At 42.1% G+C, this 27,865-nt stretch overlaps 2 protein-coding genes across 2 annotated transcripts; one reads left to right on the top strand and one right to left on the bottom strand.

Annotated features, from left to right (window-relative positions):
* The first annotated feature begins 181 nt into the window (after positions 1-181).
* On the top strand, positions 182-21,709 carry LOC117216277 (probable serine/threonine-protein kinase MARK-A). The gene is made up of 8 exons (XM_033462860.1): positions 182-670; positions 1,308-1,764; positions 6,310-6,522; positions 6,676-6,814; positions 15,672-15,798; positions 17,672-17,720; positions 17,877-18,056; positions 18,287-21,709. The coding sequence occupies exons 2-8, from the start codon at positions 1,466-1,468 to the stop codon at positions 20,853-20,855; spliced, it is 3,576 nt and encodes a 1,191-aa protein (XP_033318751.1). The 5' UTR covers positions 182-670; positions 1,308-1,465; the 3' UTR covers positions 20,856-21,709.
* A 241-nt stretch (positions 21,710-21,950) lies between these two features.
* Positions 21,951-26,655, bottom strand: LOC117216278 (ATP-dependent RNA helicase DDX42). The gene is made up of 10 exons (XM_033462861.1): positions 26,552-26,655; positions 25,843-26,073; positions 25,497-25,769; positions 24,592-25,132; positions 23,919-24,147; positions 23,484-23,758; positions 23,075-23,225; positions 22,654-22,988; positions 22,444-22,572; positions 21,951-22,249 (listed from the first exon to the last, which is right to left on the bottom strand). The coding sequence occupies exons 2-10, from the start codon at positions 26,055-26,057 to the stop codon at positions 22,073-22,075; spliced, it is 2,325 nt and encodes a 774-aa protein (XP_033318752.1). The 5' UTR covers positions 26,058-26,073; positions 26,552-26,655; the 3' UTR covers positions 21,951-22,072.
* Between the last annotated feature and the right edge of the window lie 1,210 nt (positions 26,656-27,865).

Here is a 27,865-nt window from a genome sequence, read left to right as displayed (position 1 = left end):
ACCAGCGGCGTTGCGGCGTAAACAGCACTAAAAGGAGCAGCAACAGCAACGACGACGCTCGTGTCCACTCCAGCAAGCAAGTAGGAGTGGGACACGAGAGTGGAGAGTTCGAAGACTTGCAGAGGAAAAAGAAAGAGAGAGAAAGAGGGGGGGAGAGAGAGAGAGAGGGAGAGAGAAGCTGAAGAGGTCGAAGAGGCGGGAGGCTGGAGACGATCGACCAAGGAGGACGGTTCGAAAGAAAGAGGGAACGAGAGAAACGGTAGTCTATGGTCCAGCGACTTCGTAGCAAGAAAGAAAAGAGAAGCGAGCTGAAACGAAGTCGAAGCTTGTGGTCTCTCGCCAACTCGTGGCCAGTTTCAGACGCGGCGCTCGACCGTCAAGCTCGCGATCTCTCGAACGGACGACGATCCCTGTCGCTCGCCTCGAGATGCGAACATCGTCGCAGACATCTTTCGTCGAGCCCATCGAATCGAACTTCGATGCTTCTGCCAGCTCGGTGAACTTTTGACTCGTTGCTCGTGGCTCGTCCCTCCATTTGGAGAGTTGCGACCGCGTTTCGCGAGTTCCCAATCGTTGCTCGTTCAAAGTGAAATCGAAAGTAACTTCGCTAAACTTGGACCGTTTGCTTGGAACGGAGGTCGTGTATTGGTGTATGGGAAATCGAGCACAGGTACTCGTCGAATTGCGTTGGGCTACTACGGTTACAGTGGACGCGTGTTCCGACGAACATGCCACAGCGATCGAATATGCACTGGGTTGTTGGAAAAGTTTCATTCTATTACGAATTTTTGATAGAAATAACGAATAAAGATAGCGAAGAAAATTAATTAAGGAGAAACAGCGGGAATTCGTTGGTAGAACGAGTCTCCATTCTCGATGAGACAGTGCCTAGTATAACGGATGATCGGTTGTTTAAATATTTTTCTCGTCTCTGCACTAGAAACTTCGTTGTTTCTGTGTCCATTCTCAGAATCGTTTCAAACTTTACCAACGTAATCGCGACGGTGATGCCTCATCACGGTGCTAACGAAATTTCAAAATACTTCATATAACGCACGTAATACATTCAACGGTATTCACAACGTGTTTCTACGAGCATCACTTTCGCGAGCAACAGTAGATCTTTATGAATACGTACACGCATTTCGATCTTCAGATTTATCAGAACGCTTATCCATTGAAACCATAGCCTTAACACACGCAACGAATACGTCGATAGTTAAATGTTCAAAATACAAGAGACGACTTTTTGGTGAATTTCGTTCAACGTGGAACATCGTTTCTAACGAATCCGATTTGTGTTCCAGCGCTCGATGCCCTGGGACTTGGTCGCGCGTAGTGATCGACCAAACCGCATCTGTTGAAACGAACTGCCCTCCTCGAGCGGGCTCTATCGTTATGCTCGATCGCGTTCGTTGAACAAGTTTTCGAGGCAACGAAGGGAGGAGAATCTTGCGTGGATAACATGATTTATCAGCCGAATCATCATCAGTCACCGACAATGTCGTCCGCGAGGAAGACATCGCCACGACCGCAGCGTCGAAGCTTGCAAGCATCGTCGGCAAAGTGTGCGAACGCGAAAGCGAAACGCGGAGGCGATAGGACTGGCAACGAGGAGAGATGCAGAGGAAGGTGCAGGGTGCAGTGGAGCGAGAAACACGTGAAGGAGGGGTTGGTTCTCGTGCAGGAGGCGCAGCTTGCCAGAGTCGTCAAGACGGGGCCTATCACGGAGCATTACGAGATCGACCCGAAGCCGTTCGCGAAGTAAGACGTTCCACATTCGCGCGATTTTAATTATATTCACGTGTGTATACTATCAGTCATATGGATATTAGGACACTTATACGTTGCACTTGTCGCAGAGTTTCGACAAATTTTATTCTATTTAGTGCTTTACGTTCGATAGCATATGCTGTGAGAATGGAATTATAGATTTGGGCAAATTGATATTTTTACGAATAGAACTGGATAAATGTTTCGATCTCAAATTATTATATGCAGGGCATTTTATCGGTGTATTTTGTGGATTTTTGATACCTTTAAATTTCTGACACTTTAAAATAAATGCAGAAACAATAGTCGTAAATTCGCTGTTTAATCGTTGTCGTTCAATCTCTGTGCTATATGTATATCGGCGAATCCTAATACGTACGACTGGTATATCTAACGCATGACTTGGAAATCAGTGCGCAAACACGTTCATCAAAAACTAATATCAAATTGACAGTAGAAGTGACAGAACGCTATTCCGTAACATACAACGTTTAATAGTTCAATTGAAAGCGTCACGTTATAAATCCATTGACGGTCGATCGAGAAATTTTCTATACGTCCACCAATGAATCGTTGTTGTTCGTGTTGACATGCACTCGTTCGATAGTGGTACTCGAGGCTCTCAGCGATAATAGCTTCGCTTCAATGAAACTCAATCCAGATGCGGTCGTTGTAAAAATGAAATCGCGTCGGTCGTTGGAATCGCTCGGCTCGTAACTTTCCACCGCGATCGACGCACACCGATCGTTAATTCCGCTGAACTTTACTTCGTCTCATATTTATCGAGTATGTTAATACAAACTTAAACAAGCGGTGTAACCTACTGTCAGTGTGCGTCGATAATCCATTGGTAACGGTTGCAATTGCCGACCGTGACTTTGCATCTTTAACGAAGCGGACTCGATCGATGGCCGCCGCAAAATCGTTTCGCGATACCGACTCCGTTAATACTTTGCATCTGCAAAACTTACTCGCCTCGAATTAGCAAGTTTCAAAGGGTGGCTCTTTTTTTGAGTCGCGACCGGCTCGTTAACGAGCGCTGTCGCTAACCAAAAACGGGGCCGAGACGCGAAAGGCAAACGAACGTTTCGCGCAAAAAGAAGGAACGCACTGGACGCCACGCGAAACGACGACTATATTACGTTAGGTCATCTCGAAAGTTTCCGGCAGTCTCGAACCGTTCGATTTAAAATGATTTAAAATGATTCTACTCCTGCGGAAGTGGATTTTTTTGAAAAATATTTTCCATATCGTAAATTGATTACACGTTTTTCCAGAGCATTAATTTCGCGAACGTAATCTTTTCGCGACTGAATGTTTCTTGGGCTGTATGAAAAAAAAAATCGTATTTATTTAGAATAGAATTTTCGATGATAGAAATACGATTTTTTCTAATATTAAATGTATACTTAATCTATTTAGTATTGACTGAGCGATTTTAATATATCGCAGTGTAATTAGGCTATCGATTGAACGGAAAAATTAAACATCAATTGAAATTATTTTAAGACTCGCTTGTTACTCTTTCGCGTGACTAAATATGGTCTTTAAAGTATACTGAATAAAAAAAAATCAGCTAGTCACTATTTTAAACAAAGGAAGTGTGAGATACAATCTGTCCAACCATATTTGTATAGTACATACTTGAAATATTTATACGTTAAAATCAGATACAGCAAAAACGGCGGAAACTTTCAGGATGACTTAATAATTCAGCGAACTCGAGGACTCGACATCTCAACATGTCGACTGAGCGATAATTATAATACACCTTAAAACTTGCAGGATACGATTCTAACTACGACCATTCTACGATGACGTCTCGTCGTATCGAGTTCCCTAACATCACCAATGCTTTCATATTGGATCATCAGCGATGCTCCGATCCATCGTCGAATTTTTCTCCAATTATCAAATCGTTCATTTTCAATCTCTGCTTATCTTTGATCGTCGAATTTTCCTAGGATTACCGACGATTCGATCCTTGATCCTTCGATCGTCAAATTTTCCCGCTATCTTTTGCAAAGTTTCCATCTTCGATCGCAAGATTTTCCCAAGACTATCGACTCGTCGATCTTTCGATCGTCGAATCACCTGAAGACTATCGGAATCTTTGATAGTCGAATATTTTCCTAAGATCAGCGAAGGCCCGATCTTTAATCATCGCCGACGCTTTTGATCGTCCCGATTGTCGGAACAAACGCACAGAATCGGCCGTATATAGCTTCGATCTCCCCGTATCCGTCCGATCTCGGTGATTCAGTGCGCGTGATTTCGATTCGGTATCGCGAGCAAACGACGGTCCAAGAGCAGCCGAGCACACCTGGTAATTACTTTTAGAAACGGGCCTTGAATCCACGGCAAACGGGGCGCAAAAATTGCCACGGTACCGAGGGTGAGGGGCCTGGAAAATCGAGGCTCGTCAGTCCGGTGTAGGCCAGTGCGTTCAAATTGGAAACGATTAAAGTTAATTGCACCCACTATCAGATGCTCGTTACGACTGTCGCGCTTATCTGCTCCGGCTAAAGGACGTCGGTGAAATTGCGGTGTAAAAGGGGAAGGGGTATTCGCCGATTGCCGCACAAGGGCGTCTACTTTCTCCCTGGAAATTTACGGGCTGCGAACACTTCCGGGATGCATACTCTCGGAGAAAACATTAGCCGGGGATCTGCCGGAAAGCTAAGCCGAGATACGCTAAGTTTAAGAGCATCTGCTCCAATATAATACGAGGTGATACTGAAAAGAAATCGGAAAAGTTGTCGCAAAAGTTTTATTAACGAACCAATTCAGTTTTGGCTTTGGTTCTATTCGGAGTAGTTCACCGCTGCATTGATATGCCGATCCCAACAGTTCTGTCACGTCTCGAATGATTTTTGGAAATTATTTTTTGCCACTTCTTCCGTATTTTATCGCACACTGTCGAAACGTTGTCGCTGAAGCTTCGATTTCATTTTAGGGGAAAGAGGGAAGTCCCGAGGGGCTAAATCTGGAGAACACGGAGGATACGGAATGACCGTCGTGTCGTTATCCGTTAAACATTTTCGTGTTTCGTAAGACCGCAATCGCGGAAAAACAAAAACTGGCTGCTGCGTGACGGCAACGCTCCTGCGCACACGGCTTACGCAACACGAAAATTTTTAACGAGCAGCAACACGATGGTCATTCCGCATTCCGGTATTAGCGCAGGAACAGACCGCTTCGAAAGGAACCGAAGCCAAAATTGGGCCGTTAGTTCGTTAATAAAACTTTTATGAAACCAGTCCGGTCTCTTTTTGATAGTATCTCGTACTCCATCGACTATAAATATTTGAATACTCCGTGACGTTAACTTAAATCGAATGCTTTTCGCTCTTTTTATTTTTTAATCGTTTTATTCTAAATTTGTTAAGTTACTCGCACCGTATGTGCTGTATAATGCGAGATATTAAATAAAATAAGCTTTTGTTAAAGTTCTGCGATAGTGGTAGAGAATATGTGTGTCTACCAATAGAACCCAATATTTATGGATGGCAGTGTAGAATATTTGTTTGTTGTTACTCGCGATAGAGGCAAACGAAGAGCTACGAATAAACTGGAAGATTAACCCTTTGATCTCGAGTGTCCCCTCTGAGGGGACCGTCGTTAAACTAGCAAACAACTCGGATGCTCCCTCTAATGGGACACAAAGAGATTACTGGTGATTATTTAGCACTAAATTAACGCAAATCACGAATTTTTAAAAAATATATGTTTCCTCGAAATTCTCGTCGTCGCATTGTACGAAAAAATAAATTAGGAAATGAAAAATATGCCGAGGGCAGAGGGTTAGAAAATAATAACACAAACGAGGGATGCGTTGCAAGCGTTCCGGCCGCAGCTCGCGTCTCGAACTTTCGAGAACGCTGCCACAGCGCGTGAGTTTCGAACCACGAAGACGGTCGCCTGTAACGCGCCGTGGGACGTTTGCGCAATAAAGTTCGCCGTGTTAAGATACCGGAGGCAGAGACGCGTAAAAGCGGTCGGTTCGCAGCGTCGATTTACACGCGTCGCGGGCGCAGCCTTGCGAGGCGCCGCGGCGTCGACCTTGTCGAACAGAGACGCTCGGAATTGTTCGAGACGATCGTAAAAATCTCACTGACGGCCAACGAAATTTCGAAGTTGCTTTCGTCTTTTCTCTTACGAGTCTCGTGTGCTTTAGCGATAAGATTCGTCTCTTGTTCTCGCTCGCTGGTTGCAGTGGAACCATATTTAGCAGAACGGATCCGGAGAGAAAACAATTAATCGAGTAATCTTGATAATAGACATTCGCTAGCTATTTCTTCTTCTTATGATTAATTTAATTCATTTGGTTCGTTTATTTACGGGTAATAATCCTTTGATATCGAATGCAAACACAAGGAAATAAAGGGAATAAAATTACATACAGCAAGTACTTGAAATTAATTGCATAATTACTCGTGGAATGACCATAATTCCTATCACCTTGCCAATAATATTATAACATTAGTTTAATTTTGCAATAAAATGGTCGATAACCGATTCGATGTTGTTTCACAGCGGACAATGGGCGAAAGTTTATCGATGCAGATCTCGGGCGACCGGTATCCTCTACGCTGCAAAGTACTCATCGAGAAACCGATTCAACGCGGATTGCAGCGCCGAGCTGAGACACGAGATCGCTTTGCTGTCGCTCTGCTCGCAATCGCATCGCGTCATTCGACTTCACGATGTCTACGAAACGCCCAAAGAAATTATCCTCGTAATGGAATAGTGAGTATCTTTCTAGGGAACGTATAAAGGTTACAGGAGAAGAACACGATGAGTGGAACTTCTTGTATCGTTTTAAGATTCCCAACAACTATAGAAGCATAAATAGTTGGCTATTTATAACAGGCGAAATTCATCGAACTTTGAACTTTCCAGCGCCCCTGGTGGCGATCTACAGACGCTCATCGACGGCGATTTGGTGCCCCTCGAAGGTGACGTGGTACACTTTGTGAGGCAGCTAGTAGAAGGACTCGCCTACCTCCACCAGAGAAATATCGCCCATTTGGACATCAAGGTAAGTTCGACCCATAAAAGGTCGAAGCGAACTTGTCACGCTTCTCGTATATCCGGATCCCGGAATCGACTTCGCTCGGCGTCGCGTCACCCAATAGTTCCGACGATTTCCTCTTCTCAAAGCCGAAACCGTACTCGAGTTTTCTCAAAGTTCAGCGTGAGCGTAGCATCGCGGAAGAATTCACAGAATTCGACCGTCGCTCCGCGATCTTGCAAAGTGGAAACACTGCCCGGAATAAAAGCATTCCGAGAACTAGAGACAAGTTTAGAATGTCGGTACGGTGGATGAATCACGATTTATTTATATAATAGTAACGAACGTGGTATTAAAAATTAATTCTATACAAGGTTGCTCGACATCTAACAAACAGACTTTGTCAGTACGGTAGAAGCTGGATTATCCGAGGTGACGCGGTCCGAACATGCTTCCGATAATTGTCGAAAACTTGAACAACAAGGAAACGTTTATTAGTGTACATAAATCGTGTAACAAAGTTATAGAAAATATCGAATAACGCAACATAGTGCACATTTACTATACCTAAACCTAAATAAATATGTAGGTTTAACTGATTGTTTGATCGTTTGAGAGTTTGATCATGCCGCAGTCACGATACCTGATCATTTACGCTATCATATTCTTCGTGCTAAAATTTCGGACAAAATAATGTTATAATAAAGTTTGAAGCTGGTACGGAACTCCGGTTAAAAAGGACTCTTTTATATTACCTGATAAATTCCTTTCGTGTCGGGGAATAATTAAAATAATCTCAACATCGTCTTAAACTTGCAGCAGATTTACATTAATAAAACGTTTCATTGAAATTTTGTACTGGTTCAGAGATTTCAAGATATTCGAACTTACGTTGCTTCGATTCAGCGATTAACTCGGCTGATCCGAAGCTTACGATGGATAGTTTGAAAGAATATTTCTACAGACAAGTAACTAAGAGTCGAATAAATAAATCAGTCCCGATCTACACTACTTAACTCGAACGAGCCTTTAAGATCAGCAACAGAACACTTTTAATTAACAGAAAACCCATTTAACCATCGACGACGCGTTTCTATTCGCGAAGCTAGTAGAAAGGCAGCTTCTTAATTGCGGTCGATCGCGTTCCGATGGAAGCAAGCCGATTCCGCTATAAACGGCCGGTAAACAAATTGGAATTGCCTTTTACGTGGTATCCGGACAAAGGAGAGATACACGGAGCGCGCGACTCGGCCGCACTCGGGCCCTCATGGAGCGTCGAGACGCGCTGAAAAAAGTCACTGGAACTTGCACACGGCTTGGAAACGAAAGCCCAATGCGGCCCTGTGTTCCAGCTCGTTGCCGGTCAATTTATTGCGTCCTTTCGATACTCGGGCGCCTTTTATTTCAGCAATCGCGGAAACGTAAACGCCTTTTAGGCGGCGAGCTCCTCGGGGGAAAAAAGACTTTGCGCGAGAACGCGCCGCGTGTCGTCGAATAAAGCCTGTGTCCTGTATTTTCAGCTTGTCGCTCGAACCACACCGAGGCGATCGTCTCTCTTAACGGGCAATAACAGCCAGTCTGGCGAACTCCGCTTCCTCGATTTTTACGCGAACCTACAACGCTCGTAAAATATCGCGCCGACGTAATTAAGAGTTGCATGTGGCATTCGCGAAAACTCGTCGGTTCGCGTTTCGGTACAAACTGCTCTCGAGTTTTTACGGCTCCCTTACGACCCGTAACTAGCGATGAGATACCGATCACTGTTAACGATGTCCGATCGATTCGATATCGAAGCACTCGATGCGAAGTAACGAAATTTTTGGTACTTGGTACCGATTATTAAGGATATTGGCTTTTCTTCGATTGACGCTAAATCGATACCGTACTCGATACATCACGATATTTGCTTTACTTTATACTATATTTTAGCAGCGTACAGAATGATATTCGACGTCGACAAGAGATAGGACGTTTAACATTAAACAGAGTCTCCCTCTCTGTTAAGGTGGGATTTCGTATAAGTGGCAGACTCGAGTGTTTGGATACATTAATGTGCAGAAATGTCTGGACACTTTCAAATTGCAGTAGGATCTCGTATAATGTGGTGGTCGTATAATACGATTGCAGAATATCTTTAAAAGATTCTATATACGGGTATGTGACGCGCCAGAGCATATTATTGCTTTAAACATACAAGAGCAGTATTTGTAATTCATTTGCTGCGCTTGCCTTTTGTGCTTTGTGTATAGACTTGATGTATGCGTTTCTTGAATTGACTCGAAAATCACAGTCATGCATTTCGACGACGAGGACGACTTTACGTATTGCGCCAGCTATTTTTGGGCAAAATTGGTTCTGTTCATTTTTAGAAAATAATCTATTGCTAGTTTCTATGTCGCGGGTAATTACAATATATGCGGTTGCTACTGTAACGTTTGATGAATTGGACAAGTTTCTATGTAAGTTTCATTTCTGTAGTCGCATCAACGACCGCAGTCTATTTATAAGAATAAAAGCGACTGCAACGAGTGTTTGGGCGGAAGAAGAGGAATTTCAGAGTTACGGTAAAGCACGACTCGATTTCACGGGGTCACCCGAGTCTCTTCTTCTTCGCCACGGATAAAAAAAGACTCTTTCTTGTTATCCTCGCGAGAAATTCGCGAAAGGTCGACGAGCCTTTGCCACGGAACAACATCCTCGACCAAGGCGCCTGCCCGCGCGTTTTACGTGCGCCGCGAGTGGATGCGAGCGCGTGCCGACTTTTATCGACAACGTAAATCTCGTTGAGAATCCTTTATCAAGGATCTGCAAACTTATTTACATTTATTCAGCTATCCGAGCCGAATTCACGACCTGTATTGATATACGCTTTGTGTTACGCTACAAGTACATAAATTCGCTCACGAAAGTATTTGAACATTCATAGAAAATCTCTATGAATATATTATACATACAAAAACACCTTGCACTGGCTCCCTAATGAAACAAAACTATAATCGGCATATTGTTAGAGTTTGAATCACTAAATCTCAAAATGTACGTGGAAATTACAAGATGTTCAAGATCTCGAACAGTCAATTATTCGCTGTATTAATAGGCCACAATATCTAACGAGACCATCTTTGGCGTTCGTTGCATGTTTAAGACCAATATTTATTCTGCATATTAATTTTTTACTAAGTATACATTTGCAGTAAATGTCCTACAATTCGTGTATATTATTGAAGTACGTGGTATCTCGCTTCGACTTTATTTTCCTTAAAAGATGAAATTGTTTCAGTTCGTTAAAACTAACGATGAGATTAGACAAAAACGTTGGCATGCGCGTGAAAGTAAGATTAAATTGTTAACACACTGTCCATTCATCGTTCGAGGCACGCAAGAACCGAGACTATATACGACTATGTTAACAACTCTGTGGAATTAATTGAAAAGGACGTCGGTTACAGCGAACGCGTTAGTCCAAGCAACAGCGAGTCTTCTCCGCGAGTCTATTCCTCGCCAGTCTATTTTGGCAATTGGTTACGATCTTCACACTCTTGAGTTTAATCCGCCGTGAAAGAAACGCGGCAATGAACAACCTTGGCCAGTGCAAATTCTCGAGCGCGTTGGAGATCGCGCGCTATCCCCGATCGCTGATCCACGGTTCACGATTCGCGGGCTGCTACGAACCGAGAGGATCGTTGCGTGCGTCGTGTACGATACTCGCATTATTCCAACGCTCCATAAATGTTCGACCGCCGTATTTGGATATATGTAGTGGGGCGCGTATCAAAGGGAGAGGACAGGCGAGGGACGTGCGATGCATTGCCGTGTTGGCGACCGTACGTGCAAACCAGCTGCGCCTCTTTGTATCCACTGCCGAATCGATGCAATTACATTGTCTCCCGGTGCAAACTGCACCCCAGGCGATACGCTGTCTCGCCTCGCCTCGCTATGGTCTTTGAAACCGGCTGTCTGACTGGCGAAAGTCATAATTTCCATTATTTTCTCTTATACAATTCTCCATTTTCATTATAAGCTATCTACATACAAGTTTAAATCCTTAATTAAATAAAAGACAATGCTACGTGAACGCAACGTTTTGCTCGCAATTCTTTTCGAGGAATTTACTGTACCGAATTCTATTCTTTAACGTTGTCGTTTCGGAAAGGAGTGCTCCAGGGATTCGCTGAATATTTCTTCCGGCGTCGTTTCCTCCATGTTAAAAAATTGATTAGTAGCAGAAAAATCGAGATAGATAGATACCACGAGTAGATGGAAAAATAAACAGAGGAATACAGCGGATGCTGCTGCGTCGCGTCTTGTAGAAAGCGTTCGAACTTCTTCGTTCGATCTCGTCCTTACTTTCACCGATCGAAAACGTTGCCACGGGAAAGGCTTCAGAGTCGACCGACCGATCTATCGAAAATTCAATGTCCAAGCAAGGTTTTCGCCAGTGAAAAACGCAGCTATCGCATCGATACAATTCCCAGGAGGAAAAACAGAACGCGGCGAGACCCCACGCTCTTCGCGGTAGAGCGACCACGCCCAGACTTCGTCGGTGAATCACACCCGGTTCCTATCTCGCTGGACGCTCGATACCTATGTCTGACCGCCATAACTGGAGCAACTGTTGATAACTCGCGAAATTCCCGTGAAAGAGAAAGGAAGGAATCGCGCGTTACGTTAGCGGACAGCTGTAAAGCGACGCGCAGCTCCTCCACCTCTTGTTTGTTTAGAGAGATAGCTGTCGCCTGTAGAATGACCATATCGTAGGTTAATTTCTAAATGTTTCTCTTTACAATTTCAGTATCGCGAATGTGCGCGTTTATGTATTACTAAAGTCACATCGGATAACAGACAGCACATATAAAAATCCATGATCTACTCATTCGTGAACTACGTACTATAATTCTGAATTTTCTGGAACATTTATTTTATTATGCGTTCGTAGAAGATCAATTTTTCTTCGTGAAAGATTAAAGCATATTTCAAGGCGATTAATACAGCGTTTCGTGGCTTGCTCTCCTGCTCAAGTCAAAGTGACTCGATTAACTGAAAACCGGCGTAAAAATTCGAAAGGATGATTCAAGTTACTTGAATTGATCGAAAGATTATGAGACTTCGCTGTTACGTCTCGATTAGAAGAGGCAAATGGGATGATCGATCCTCGAGAGATACCGCGACGAGAAACGAAGCTCCCACGTTCCCAGCGTGAAGGAACAATCGCATTCTGGTTAACAAGATAGTCGGAGCTCGATGAATCACTATCTCTGTTCGTAGATACGAGGCAGCTAACCTGTTCACCGTAACTGGAGCACCTCTGGGTGTCTCGCGACATTTGCCAGAACAGAGGAGGAGAGGAAACTTAATCAAACGCCTCGGCGACTCGTTTCGACCACGCATAAAAGGGAAACCCTGGATGTTTAATAAGGCCGCTCCGTTTCTATACTAACTCGATTAAAATCGTGCAACGTGGAACAAAATTAACAGTTCACCGTCGTGTAAATACCTTCTTATCGAGGCAAACACATCGAGGAGAGAAGAGATTTTCGACATGTTACACGAGGGTCCGGCCCACGCCGAAAGTTGTTTGGTCAGCGTAGCGAGAGTCGATCTTGTGAGAGATTCGATCGCGTAGGATTCAGCTACGTCCGTTCGAAACGCGTTCGATTCGATTCCTTCGAGACTGCTTGCCCGAAATAAGAGAGAAAGAGAGAGAAAGAGAGAGAAAGAGAGAGAGAGAAAGAGGTGAACCAGAAACATGTGTATTCGAGAACACGATTAAATTTGTCATGATTGATCTCATTTCTTATAAGTCATGAAGCTTAAACAATATCATCGATCATTAAGGAGAGCCTGTAGAAGACGACTCTCTTTTTATTGCTGTATTTCAATATAGAGGACAAGATAAGCACATTTATGTAAATTTAAGCAGACTGAAATAATCCTTAAGAGTTACAATGTCGTCTGAAATCTTACGGCGCTGTTAGACAATCAATAACATTGTCAATATTTCAAGGCTCTTGACGACGAAAATGCAGCTTGTCGATAAATATCGACGATATTTTATTGACAATGTATATCGATCCTTTTAGTTGAAAACCTTGAAATATCGACAACATATACCGATATTCCAAGCACACCCTGAAACGCGTAATTATTCGTTCATTATTTTTCAATAACTCTTACAAGCAATTTCTGTCAATTTTCACCCGTGTTTGCATAAATTTAAAATTCCGATCGATCAGTCGTTTTCCTGTTAATCTCGATCCAGCAATCTAGAATAGAGATGTACGTAATACGCAACATACAGCGAAAAATATATTAATGATAATGAAATTTCAAATACTTTCGTTCGACGCACGTAACATATCCATAAAAATTTCCCTGTGTTAAGTAACACTTTCGCGAGCCACCGTATGTACCTCTTTAAAGTCGTTCGCTGAATTGCGCATCTAGCGGACCGAGGAATTATTTTTACGTCTTTTGTCATTATTTATTAGCCGCGTGCCGGGACTATCGAGAGATACTTTGAATATTCAGATTCGCCCACGCCGTCACATCTTCCAAGGACCTGGACGTTAAAGCCAGGAAGATTCTACGAGAGGAATAAGCGGTGTCCCCGTGCGAGAGAGCCGCTTACGTAACCGGCGTGTATTTCGTAGATCGGAGATCGTTAAGCGGCGATTCGAGAGCGCGGGATCGGGCAACAGGCGTGGGTCTAGCGTAACGATCGCGATTCTAACGTGTGTACTTGTTAGGCTGGGAAATCGCAACGGGTGACGTGTATAAGGAAACGCGAAGAACCGGCCGTTGGGAAATCTAGGCTTCGCGAGACGGCGCTCGATCGAATATAGGTTGCATTCTTATGCGACTCTCGTCGTGCAAATAAAGCGCGTAAGCGTCCTCTCGTTTGAGAAAAATCGCGTTCGCGTTACAGTCGACGGTTACGCAGCAGAGATCGCAGCCTCGATCGCAGCGAGCTTGTTCAACGAGAAACTTAATATTCCATTCTGTTGGCTGTGCGCGCACGAATTTATCGTAACAGCATCTACCGTGTTTATGTAAATGATCGCGATGTACTCCTCGATGAAGCGCGAATCACGAACCACGCTGTTCGTACTAGCGCGCGGCCCTTTTCTCCCATTCTCTCGTCTCAGTTTCCATCCCGGCTTTTCTAACTTTACGTCGACGGCAGGCGTGAACTCTGCTGCGCTCGAGAGGAATGCATTCACGATGGAGCGCCTAACTGATACAATAACCATCCGTGTCGTATACATGTACGTTATTTTTTATTCTCATTGACAATAAGATATGCGGAAAGATAAGCATAAAAGATTTCCTGCAATTGACGCTAATCTGAATAATTTTTTACGTTGTAGATGTTTCCTTATTAGCCTGTAACGAGAAATATTCGTTGATGAATTGCTTGTTCGTGTTGTACAAATGAGATTCTATTGACGTTGAACCATCGTATCTGGTGAACGATACAGTAAATCTAAAACACTCGTAATTTACGTGGAATGATCGCGCTTGTTACGAACGATCTAAAAAAGGTTGTACAAAATTCTTTTCACGCGATAGCCACTCCGAAAGCGTCGTTTAACGACGTGCTCGACGATCCTCGGACAGCTTCGACATTGTGACGGTAGAGAAATACAAGATATCCCGCTGAGCAAGCGACGCGACGCGTAAAAGGAACGACGACATCCGACGCGACGCGATTAACTCGCGTTAGTAGTTGGTGATGTTGTTTAAGGTAGCCTCGTTTGCATGGACCGAAGTCTCCCAAGATCTTTTATCGATCGCGTAGATCATCGAGGATTCGCGAAGCGCACGACGTTGAAGAACGTGAACGGGCATAGCTGATTTTTTTTCCATCGCATCGAGTACGAGATTCACGAAATAAGATAATTGTGAATCACCGTAAAGTGGAATCGATCTACCGGCGCAGTATGGGCAGAATGTTTATCGGAAGATTTTTATACGGGGTGTTTTTCCAGGCAAACTTTGTTAATGTATTCTCCGAGTATGAATAAGAACGAAAATTTATTCAGGGCGAACTGCGAAGAACGATCTACGGGCGAAGATACAAAATATTACAAGAAGTTTTATCGTGAACGTTTTGTCAAAAAATTGTAACAAAATTATAACGATAGTAACAAGATCTTGTGATTACTGTGCCATAGGATAAGATAGATTTACAATCGATGTAATTGCTAGACTGATGTTGATGCAAATGCATGTTTTTATAGAAGATCGATAGCTAAACTTCGAATATATATAAATTGTAATCGGGGAAATAAATTTTCTATTTAGATTTTTATCTAGATTCCATTTCAGAGATGGAATTTATTATCCTACCAGGTCGGAAATTTGATTTTATATCGGAAGAGCAAGCATCGTTCTCTTCCTATTATTTAACTTGCTATTTAACCACTTAACAAATCTGTTTCTTTCCTATTTTTACTTATAGAATATCCTGATTAGGTTTAGTTACAAAAAGATTGGAAAACGAAATAGACTCAAGAAACTTCTAGAAACGAATATTTAATTACTGATTTCAATTAATATGGAAATTAACTCATCGAAATGACGTAAGACATTTGAATTTTTCCGACGAAGATTACTCGAACAATGCTTGAACCCGTTTTTATAATCGAATTCATCTGAATATTAACGAACTCATTTTTCGTTCATTGCCAGAGTTAAAAATATATATGCTCGGTCGCATATGCGTTGTTTACGCATTACTTACGCTCGAAATTCAATTAAAGCGAAGAAAAAGCGACGACTCGTTCGGGCTGAATTAACGAGTCAATTAACGGCGGCTAATTGGTACCGAAAAAACGAACGAGCTAATAAGAAACGACTCACCGGTCGATGCTTTATGTTTCAGCCGCAAAATTTGGTAATGATGGGCAGCTTTCCGGAATGCGAGGTGAAGCTCTGCGACTTCGAGATCTCGAGAGTGATATTAGAGGGGACGGAGGTCCGAGAAATCCTCGGCACACCGGATTACGTGGGTAAGCAACCGTTTTTCGCCAGACGACTTCATTTTGTAGTTTTATCGCGCGCAATCTCATGGCATGCCAATAAGAACAGCTCGAACGAAAACCAACCGACAAACGAGATGTGATTTCCATCCGAAGGAACGAGCCAGCTGGTTTCGTCAGTTCCTCCGAATTTTCGTTCCCTTGGAAAATATATAGGGTGTTTCAAAAATTTGAAGTACGTCTAAAAGCACGTAATAGAAAGAAAAAAAAAATATAAAACAAGCTTATTATTTCTACAGATCCGTCAAATCTCTTATATCAATCACGAGCGTGAGTACTCGTTTGACATTTTGGCGCCTCCTCGATAATCGTTTATAGTCGCGACGACAGATGTATCTTTCAGTAAAAATCGATAACAATTTAATCATCTTTGTTTGTTGCTTGTTTTAAAGAGTTTTACATCGAACCCCGCCTGAAATCTTTGAAACATCCTGTAAATATCTGCGTTATCGCTACACGGATGATGTATCGAGCGCATTATTTTGTAACGCGAGTTTACCGCGATCAAACAGGTAAACAGGTGTGTCGGCACTTTGCTCGAGTTGCCAGTTAATTGCCAGCAATTAATAATCTTGCCGCGTTAATCGACGATCTTTGGTCCGAGCGAGATCGCGGACATAATCGATATTAACTGACACGTTAAGTTTCCTTGCGCGATCGCGTTGTCCAACTTGTCATCGTTGATGATTCTTGCCTCTTGAATCAATGATTCTTGCCTCTTGAATCAGTGATTCTTGCCTCGCGATTAGCAAATACGTGGCACGTTCTTCTGCTCACTTTTATTCTCAATGTCTAAAAACTCGTCACCGCGTTGCCCATCGACATTGGGATTTCCAGGCGAAAGCAAAGGGGAACAGTCATCGAAATTCTATTAAATCGAGTTTCGTCGCATGGATCGTTGCCAACTATTAAAATGCGCACGCATTCTTCGTGCGGCCGTTAATTTCGAGTCGGGCGAACGATGACTCGTTCTCTTTGTTCAGGACGCGTTTCGCTCGAATAGAATGATATGCCGCGTAACAGCAGAACGGCATATAAAGCTTATTCAATGAAAAGAGCTCGGTCGTAGGCCGCATAGTTAACGATATAATTGACGCGCGCCATTATCCTCGTTGATCGTATCGATTCGTCGAATAACAGAGCTAGCGCGTATCGTTGAATATCTTAATCGCGCTTAACACTCGAAATGAAGGAGCACAGTCATCGTGATCGTGTCCCGATGCTCTTTATTCGGTTTATTCGCAAGAAAACTCGTCGTACTCGATCACCTCGCGAATTTTATTAACCTTTCATGCCTCGGTAACTTATCCGCTAATAATTAAACTACGGACGTTCACGCGTGTTAAATATGTAAAAAGCATTTGACATTTATGCACACGGAGTATCGGACTAGCGACTAACTATACACGATGGGAGAAAGAGATTATTTTATTTTTATCTTTGTCGGCCTACTTAACGCCAAGGTAAAAATTGTAATGGGATCTTTAGCGAGGATCGATGAATGGAGAAGTTATAATAGGAATACCGTCCAACTATAAAGAAAGACAGAACAATTACAAGGAAGCGAAGAATCTCGACTTTCTACTCGTGTAACGAATTTCGATCTCGTAATTCGATATTTTTAACGGCGAAGCACGACAGAATTTGTATACCGTGTACGTCACTGTCGTTTAAAGAGTAAATTAAAATTCAATTATTCCTTCGACCACCGACACCCACGAGGTTCGATCAGTTTTCGTTTGCGAATAAAAATATGACGTTCCTAGATGATATCACGAATTCGAACGAGGCCATTCAACCAAATAACATTCGCTTAACGTTCCACGATTTCTCTCAATTTCAGCTCCTGAGATTCTGCACTACGAGCCGATCACGTTAGCCGCCGATATGTGGTACGTAAACGATAGAGAACACGGTCGAGAAATTTTCTGAAAAAAAACGACCTACAGACGAATCCATGAAAAATAGTAATCTTGGTCTTTTTTCCCAGAAAGTTTCCCAATTATGTAATTCTCCGATCATATACGAATAACGTTATTCGATTGAAGGTCCGTGGGTGTGACGACTTACGTTCTTTTAACCGGATTTTCTCCATTCGGCGGTGAAACCGATCAAGAAACGTTTCAAAACATCTCTCTAGGCGAAGTAGATTTTCCCGAGGAATTGTTCGGCGACATCTCGGCGCAGGCGAAAGATTTCGTCGCGAAGCTTTTGGTGCTGGACCCGAGGTGAGTTACGAAACGTAAAAGCAATGGGAAAGATGGCTAAGAGGGCAATACAAGGGCGAGAAACGTCGTTCTGATCCAATTATTAAATTTCTGATCAAATATTTAAAGTCACCCTGTTTATTGAAATATTAACAATTATTCAATTATCAACAGTACTTATTGTTAGTTGCGTTCCTACTCGAGAAAGAAATACGTAGATATTAAGATAAAACCACTGTCTTATATTTTAGCGCACGAATGACCGCGAAACAATGCCTGCGTCACGATTGGCTACGCGGCGCGCCTACGCAGGCGTCGCCACATCTCCGAAGATACCTGTCGAAGTCGAGAGAAGTGCTTCTGGAGCGAGTTGTCAGTCGCGAGAATCTGCGAAGAGCGGCGCTTTTGAGCCAGGCGAGCAGTCAGGCGAATCTATCGAGCGATGTTCAGGACTCGAATCATTCCGATCAGAGCTTGCAAGACTGTTTGCTAAGTCAAAGCGAGATGTGCCTGAGTCACCGTCTCACGGGAAGCCGATCTAGTCTCGAAGGTAGCGAAGATTTCCCAAGTCCAGCCGATTCTCGAACGAGTCTCAACTCTTCCAGAACGAATCTTAGCTGCACCAGCCAGAGTTGCTTGCTGAACAAAGAACAGACCCAGGGTTTGCTCAGTCGAGCGCAAAGTCGGTCACAGGCGAACTTAAATCACGGTCTTAGTCGAGGACTTTTGTCCAGAATACGAAGCCTAAATCGAATCCAGTCACAGGCGTGTTTGCTCAATGAAAACTCTTCCGCAACCTCGGCTTCTTTACAACCGCGAATGACGATAAATCCTGTGATGAACAAGTCGCGGGAGAAACTGTACGGGCTGAGATCGTTGTCCAAGTCTCAAGGAGTTTTGGACATCTACAGAAGCCTCGAGTGTCTCAGACGGAGAAGGAAGAGCTACCAACGAGCCAAAACAGAGGATGTGGTACCCATCTTCAAACGATTAGGTGCTGAAATCGATACGTCCAACGTATCGGACACGTCGATCGAAACCACGTGCGACACCGGAGAACACCGATCCTACGATGATGTTTCCAGTTTAACGGAGACGAAAAAACATTTGGATGGAGAGAGCAAAGAATGTTCGCGGAAGACCGCGACAGAGTCGGAAGTCACGCAGCAAGTTAACAATCGATCGAGAAAAACCGAGCTGCAAGAAGAAGTCGCGAAAGATCTGCAAGCATCGAGGGAACAAGCTTTCGAGTCTGAGGAGAATTTCGATTCGTTGAAGTCGATCGAATCGGATACGTTAACCGAAGATTCGGACGAAACACCGGTGAATCGCGATAACGTGTCGAATCTGGTGGCCAGAAAACGACCCTGTCAACGACAACATTCCGACGTTTCGAGTCACTCCAACAATTCCGGCACGTCGGACGACAAAGAGGACCGATCGACCGAGTCCGAAAATGAGGAGCCAAAGTACACCGTGGCGCAGCTCGTATCGGCGTTTAACAAGCACCAGGAAGTCGCCTCGAGGTCGAGTTTGGAAGCGATAATGACCGAGAAAAGAGTGAACGAAGTCACTTTTCCTACCGGCACAAAAGCTTTGAGGTTATTCATTCCGGATATCAACATCAGCGAAAGCAAGATCGTTAGACGGAAAACGAGTTACAAGCCGCGGAAGAATTGGGAGGAGTTGAGGAAGAAAAGCGAGAAAGACGAGGGAATATTGAAGAACTTGGTCGATTCAGGTAACGAGGAGGAAAACGAGGATAACGACGTTGCTTGTGATTCTAAAAACGATAGGAAACCGGATAGCAAAACTGTGGAGGATCGAAAGGATAAAGAGCAGGTTGAATCGTCTTCCGAACAGTGGTCGAGTCCATCGTCGATTGGTCTCAACGAAGACTGTATCTTCGAAGAAGCTACGGTTCAAGACAATGTCGATACAACAATAGACGAAAAATACAAGCAATGCGTGAAGGGAGCCAGGTCGATCACGATGGAACCATTGAGCGACAAAACTCAGAGGACGATTGCTAATCCTCGTCAGAAAGAAAGGCTACCAAATTATATTTACCCAGAAGTCGCGTACCATATCAAAGACGATTCTCAGGACTCGACTAGAAAAGCAACTTCTGTATCCGTGAACGGTAAAACGAATTCGAAGGTGCAAAAATCGGATCGAACGAAACCGCTGTATAATACAGAGTGCGCGAACGTGAATTTGAAAGACATCTTGCAACGGGTAGACAGCTTTCAGAATAACCCGAGGGAGAACTTGGAAAATTTGAGAAAAAGGACGTCCATCGCGAAGGTAATCTTGAACGACAATCAAGATAAAAACGAGGGAGAAAATAGATCGAGTACTCGAGCTCGAAGCGAGCCACCTTTGAATTTGAGTGGCAAGGAGGAGGATCATAAGATGAAATTGGTTGTACCGCCGTCTTTCGCGAGATCCTCGTCTTTGTCCAGCGAAAGCAGTTGCCCTACTCCTTCTAGCGTGCACTCGGATGCGAACACTTCTTGGGAAGACGTTCAACGTGGTACAGCGGGATCTAACGCGTCCTTGGAGAAAGAAGATCCAAGCAAAATCCAGAGAAGGCACGAGATTCAGAGAACTTCGAGCGAGGGAAGGAACAAGCAATGCGCAGATGACAAAAGGCTTTGGGGTAGAGTTTGTACGGGTTCTTACAGCAGAGCAATGGAGAAGTTTAGCAAAAACAATGACGCGAACAAGAAACCTATTAACCAGTTAAATGGATCGCAACAAAATGGAAAGATTAGGAGGAAAAGCAGCCCTGCCATGCCCCAATACATCAACCCGTAGAAATACGCTTCCCTTCCACGAAGACTGATTATAGAACTTGGCCTTGCTCGATATTACGGTGACTCAAGCCGGAAGATCGAACAGCTGAACATTTCTTTTCGCGAACTCTTTGACCGAGTTCGTTTGGCAGAAACGAGACAATCGATTTAACGATCTTCGAGCCTTGGCAAACCTTGGTGAAACAATACCGTAAGGCTTAACTAAGCAACGTAGCTACGTTGGTCATGTTCGAGTGGACCAAACCGGCGGATAAATAATCTACAAGCGTGTGTCATCAAATAGTCGAACGACAAACCTGTCATTAACATCCCATCTGGGCGTCGTGTGGTCAAACAAGGCGATCGAACGTGATTGATCGTCATAGCCTTATCCTTGACTTAATCTCCATATCGAGCGACCTTCGAGAACTACTTTTTTCGAAGTGCGTAGTATCGATGGACACGTGGGTACCAAGAAAACGAAGCAACTAATTTCGTCTGGAAATATGGTACCGATAAAAACGAGAGGAAAAGAAACATCGATAGTGTCTTGTAGCTTAACTCACGTTGCGAGGAACGTTGCGACAATATACGGCGTGCGAGAAACGCGAATCTTGCGTTCAAAGAAATTGCTCACTCACGAGAGATTATCTTTTTACGATACATCTTTGCCTCTACTAATTCTCTCTGTTGCCCATCGAAGCTTTAGATAGTAACAATCAGGATTCAATTGGTGCGCCGAAAATGATAACTCAATTATATCGTAGTAGCTAGCGTCTTCTTAAAGCCGGTCTAATAGTGTATTTCATTTAGATTCTAAACGATTCGTTCAATTTTGTATCGAAGATATCGCAATAAAGACTCCTTGCCGTTAAATGTCACGCGTTATTTGCCTTGGGAAGAAACGGAGCCAATCGTAGCCTCAAAAAGCTTTCACGAGAAAATCCAATTAATACCTCTCAATTCCTACGAATACCAGTTTGATCTTCGCGAGAAGACCTCCAGCATCTTACGTCAATGTTTCACAAACAAAAAAGATTGGGAAACACTGTCGTACAGCCTTATATAGGCGACTTGTATAGGTAGGAAAAGAAATTTGAGGTAAGCAAAAATTTGGTAAAATTAAATCTTATTATAATATAAAAACAATTGGCATCAGCCACTGCGGCTCACATATTATCAGCAATAATATAATATCTTAATATACACAAAATAATCGCAATTTTCAGTCATCGATGTTTATTCCCACCGACTCTTTCTAACTCTCTTCCTTTCTCCTCCGATATTCGTACTTTGTACATCCTGAGTCTTTGATTGTTCCGTATTTGGTTTCGGAGGTACAGGTGGTGGTGGGGGCATTATCACCGAAGGCCGTGTAATAGTTTGTTCCCACGTATGATCCGACGATGCCCGAAACTAAAAATCAATTAAATTCCCACATATCACATATATTATTCCAAATCCTACACATTATAGCGATGCTCGTTTAAATTCTAAGAAAGTCGTTTCGTCTAAATTTAAATGATTCAGCCTCATCTATCAACCACAAGGAACACTATTCGATCGATGATGTGTTGTTATTTATATGATCGTAACGAAACAGGACTTACCTGAGAATTGTACTGACTACGAAAAGCAGCTTTCATAGCCGATAACCGATCGCTACCTGGTCCATGTCTTTCTAATTTTTTAACAACTTCGCTTATGTCCTTAGATCCTTGCGACGAGGAACCACAACTCTAAACAATAATTTGAACAAATTTGAAACATTATATTAGGATCTGAAAAAGGGAACTGGAGGAATTTTAACGAATAAATACCGAAGTTGAAGATGTTTCCGGTCTTCCCCTAAACCCAAGTCCGGCCCCTCCGACGTTCAAACTCTTCCCTTTCCCACCTTTGAACCTTGACTTGCGGAACCAAGCGCTTTGCATCGCTAAATCCATGAGACTCTTTGGTACTTCCTGATTTGCACCCTCCAAATTTCGAACTAGGTGACCTGCGAATTCTTTGTCTTTTTCTGTTACAAGAGTATACGCTGTTCCTTTTTCACCCGCTCGACCAGTTCTACCTATCCTATGTGTATGAGTATCTATGTCTCGTGCGACGTCGTAATTAACAACGGTTCTGATATGTGGAATGTCCAAACCTCGAGCTACGGGAAAATTCAAAAGGAGTTTCAGGAAATCGTTACAAGTAAGATTAATCGTTCCAGCCGATTGAAGGCAAGAAGATAATTACCAGCAACGTCAGTAGCGACCAGTGTAGTAACTTCCTTCTTTTTAAAAGCCGTTATTACTTTGTTCCTTTCGATTTGGTCCATATCACCATGCAACAGCATAACGTCAAATTCTTTCAACTTGAGATTGTTCGCAAGTTCCTCTGCATTGAGCTACGGTAATATAATGCCATACAGTTACAAAAATTCACTATATATAATTTGTATCTATTGAGTAACTTGCGGATATTTATGCAATATAGATAATTTCATAGTTTCATGGACATAGTTAGATATATCTATTATAGCTCTTTCTCGCTGTACATTTTATACATTTTCACAGTTCTAAATTAAATTTGAATTAAAGTTTCTCACAAATGCATAAACATCAGCAGTTGGACTAGTTAACCGAGCATGGTCATAATCGCCAACCTTTTTAGTTACGAAAATCAGCAGACTACCAGAGCTCAAGAATTCAACTAGATTCTGCAACAACCACGTCCATTTGCCAGTAGGATTATTATTGAACACTATCACGTGTTGCGTGACATCAGCATTCGCCTCACCGACGTCCCCTTGTACTATCCTAACCGGATCCGTCAGAACATCCCTCGCAAGCTTTTCTACCCTCTTTTTGAAAGTTGCGCTGAACAACAATGTTTGCCTGTCTGGCCTTACGTGGTTACATATTGAACGCACTTGCGGCTCTGGAATCAAACAGAGCGGTAACAAGCAAAATAAAAATATTATTAATAGGTCTTAAAGTTTCCCAACAACCGCGTCGACGACGCAACCGATCGACGAAGAAAACTTGTTTTTCTCCCCTGTTCCAAGATTATAAAATTATATTGCAAACGGTGCGCTTACCGAAACCCATATCGAACATTCTATCAGCTTCATCCAATACTAGAAATGTTACTCTGGTTAAATTCGTTGCTTTCATTTTAACTAAATCTATCATTCTACCCGGCGTTGCGACTACTATTTCCGCACCCCCTTCCAATGCTTTACTTTGCTCCCATTTGCTGCCACCGCCGTAACAACAGCACACTTGAATATTATACACTTTCCCGAACTTCCTTGCTTCTTGGTAAATCTACGAATACAACGAACCGAATAAACTTGCACCTAAAACTATCCCTATATACATATTAGCTTGATTGGAGAGCGCTGTCGTTTTTGTCCTTTGGAAAGGAACGAATGAAATATCTGAATTGACATTACAATTAAAATATTCTTTCGGTGCTCCTATAGCATTGAATTGATGAAAAATTATACGATCACGAAACCTTCTACTTGTAACTTGTCAATTTTACTAATGTTATTAGTCGATGAGCTATTGTATAAGTGGGCCAAGATAATTTTTCCAACAACATTAACCATTTTTTAATGGTCTATGTTTGGATAGTTATAATATACATACGCTTTAACTATCTGAAGACCTCCAAATAAAATACTGACTACGAGCAATAAAATACTGACGACAGAACTTCCGATCAATTTAGTATATTAGCTTAGGCTACTTTAACGTAACAAGTACCTGTTGTGACAATTCTCTCGTAGGAGCAAGAATTAAACCGATGGGTCCGTCACCTGCCTTCAATTCTCTTTGATCCATTATGTGAACTAACATTGGCCAAATAAAAGCTGCTGTTTTACCGCTACCGGTTTTCGCTATACCTATTATATCCCTGCCACTCAATGCGGCCGGAACTGCTTGAGCTTGGATAGGGGTAGGTTGAGTGTATTCGTTTTTTCTAATAGCCTTTATTAACGCATCATCGAAACCAAAATGACCGAAACTGGTAACCGGATTCGGCGGAGACGGACCAGATACCTTTATTCCCAAAGTTTTCTTCAGATCGTCGATTTGTTGTTTACTTAAATTAGCGATCTCATCGTGAACGTTATAAAAATTTTTCTCGAAAGATTCGTATTTTATCTCGCTATGATCAACAGGAGGTAAGGGATCGATATCTTTCTTTTTTGGAGGCGCGATCGGGTTCCCGTCTTCATCGTAATCGATCTCTTGGTCAGATTCCTCTTGTTGCAAACCCGCAGTTGGATTTTCTTCCATATACCTTGTCAATGGAATAACCCAATATTTCTTCATCTCTTTTTATCTTTTTTTTAACAAATACAGCAATGGCTAATTAACTGCAGTTACCAATATCTGACTATAGGAGCTAAATCCGAACTACAACTGCTAATACACTAGGTCATAAGTTCTCAAAATATGGCTCGTGAACCACTGGTAGCTCATGAGCAGATTTTGGTTGAATCGCAAGTGGATCGCGAGAAGTTATTTTTTAAAGGTGGATCTCGACTCAATGTTATAATATCTGCTCACAATCAATAGCTTTGACTCAATGAATCCGAACTACAGTTAAATAGACACTACTGCATCTTCTCTTCCCTCGCCAAAAAAATCAACAAAATCCTTACCTGTAGTAACTTTCCTCGTCGTCCTCGCCATCGATATCCGCTCTAAATCCTTTGGATTTTTCTTCTTTGCGCTCGTCCTCCGCCAGTTGTGCTTCATAATTGTTTCTCTTAACCTCTGCGTCTATACCAGCCATAAATGCATCTAGTGGATCTTCCTCGCTATCGCTATCTTCTTTCGAAGTTGATTTTTTCATCCAATCGTAAGTAGGAGATCCAGGTGCCGGAATATATTCCAAGGAAAATGGCGGAGGATCATCATCATCCTCAAAGTATCTAATTGTAGCATTTAACATTTAAAGTTGTTGTTGCTTTTGCTCTCTTATAACTTCTTAAAGTGTATACTCACTCCTCCTCAGTTTTGCTACGCTTCTTTGGCATTCCCCAGCATGCAGATAAGGCATTTTCGGTGATAGAATTCATAGTGTGATAGCCTTGCTTGCTTAGAGTAGAATTTGGTGGAGGTGGTGGTACGTTAGAGCCGCTTCTTTTTGTACCAGTCATTTGAAACCCCGCAAATCCAAAGCCTTTTGGCTTATTACCACCACCGCGGTGATAACTCATATTTGTCTTGTTATTTCTACAATGTGAATATATTAACAGTTATTTACATATCCCAGAATCATTCCCATCCCAAAATAGCTGGGAACTCAAGCAAATCATGTATTTATAATTTGTTTTTGCTTGCCCTACTTTTAGATACAATGACTTTACAATATCAAGAGAATACATTGTTAATAGACTTTGGATCAAGACACAAACATACATGACAGAAAGCCAAATTCATGACCTGTTATTTTTTATTTATATTTATTCTAGTAGCAAGTATGCTAGACAAAACGCAAAAATCTATCGATTAGTATCAATACAGTATTATTGTAAAGCTATTCAGATTTGCTTTCTAACGCTATATATTTATTGTTTTCATTTCAACGGGAGGAAAGAGGTTAGAACACCTTTATAACCCACTAATATAACGGGAAACGTTGAAACACGTATTTTTTATTTGCAAACACTAAATAGTTGCACGATATTTTAGGACAATGAAACGGATCTACCTTAAACGAATACTCTTCAAGAAATTACTTCACATCTAAGAAAATGCGACTCTAAATACTCCAATATCGAACGATAAAACAAGCACATACAGAGAGTGCTCACGCCTGCAGTTCCAGTTGTTCCACAGTACAGATGCTCTACCATACGGCCAAATGCTGAAGATGATCCATGTTAGCATATACAAGAACCCATAAAATTAAGGATCTGTTTGCTTGTACGCACACTAGCATAGACAGGAACCTATTTAGTTTCATGTTACAAACTTGCCTTCGCAAACGAAAGAACACCACTCTCGATCAGCCGTATACTGTAAAACCAGCAACGTGCCTTAAAAAATAAATTAATTTATTAAAAATATTTTACAATAATCAAAAATATTCATGCCAGTAGAATCGACATGTCGGGTGCCAAGAGTTAATGTTAAATCTAAATAGTGTCTAGAAAATACATTACAATTATTATTACATCTTTTCTTTTCTTCTCTAAAATCATATAATAAATATTAATTATTTTTACTCTTTTCTATTTCAGATAACTACGAAAACATTTCTGTAGAACCGTACAATTAAATAGGTTCTTGTCTATGCTAATCAAACAGGACAGATTCCTAACTTTATATGTTCTTGTATATGCTAGCGTGGATCACCTTTCAGTATCGGTCGCGTGGTGCAGCACTACTCCGGAAACAACCAGGACCATAAGCATGAGCACTTCCATTTCTTCTTCGTGCATACATTGTATAATGACTCAGACGGTGCTGCTCCTATGTGGTGCATCGATATCCTGCGTTAAGTCCTTGAGCGAATGGCATTGCTCCCAGAAGAATGACTCAAAAAGGATATGATCTCTGTTATGAATCATTTAATCTATAACTGATACATTTTCTCAAAAAAACAACTTCGATAATATTATCTTAAAAATTTTATGCAAAGTATAATATTATGGTTAGAAAAAAGATGATGTATATCAGATATAATTTGTTCACCCTTATTTGCATATTTTATTGAGCAACATTACACAACTTTGAACATTATAATGTAATTGCAATTACATTTCGTTGAAAATGCTTAGTAGAAATTGATTGTGACCTTATCGCGATCTATCGATAATTATATCATTTCATAAAGCTAAATTCAGGAAGTTTTGTAAATAAATAAATTAGCGGCTGAGAAATAGAATCAAAAGAAAATCAATTTTCCGAATGCTGATTAAAAATGCGACTGCAGGAACACGATAGAATGGCTTTTTTAAAAGCATGCTTATTGTCATGAAAATGTTGATTAAAAGATTCTCTTCATTCATACTCTGACGGC

Source organism: Bombus bifarius, unplaced genomic scaffold, assembly GCF_011952205.1.
Source record: "Bombus bifarius isolate JDL3187 unplaced genomic scaffold, Bbif_JDL3187 scf7180000010271, whole genome shotgun sequence".
In the NCBI taxonomy this organism is placed as follows: Eukaryota; Metazoa; Arthropoda; class Insecta; order Hymenoptera; family Apidae; genus Bombus; species Bombus bifarius.
The sequence above is the reverse complement of the archived record's forward strand: the minus strand, read 5'-3'. Positions and strand labels throughout refer to the sequence as shown.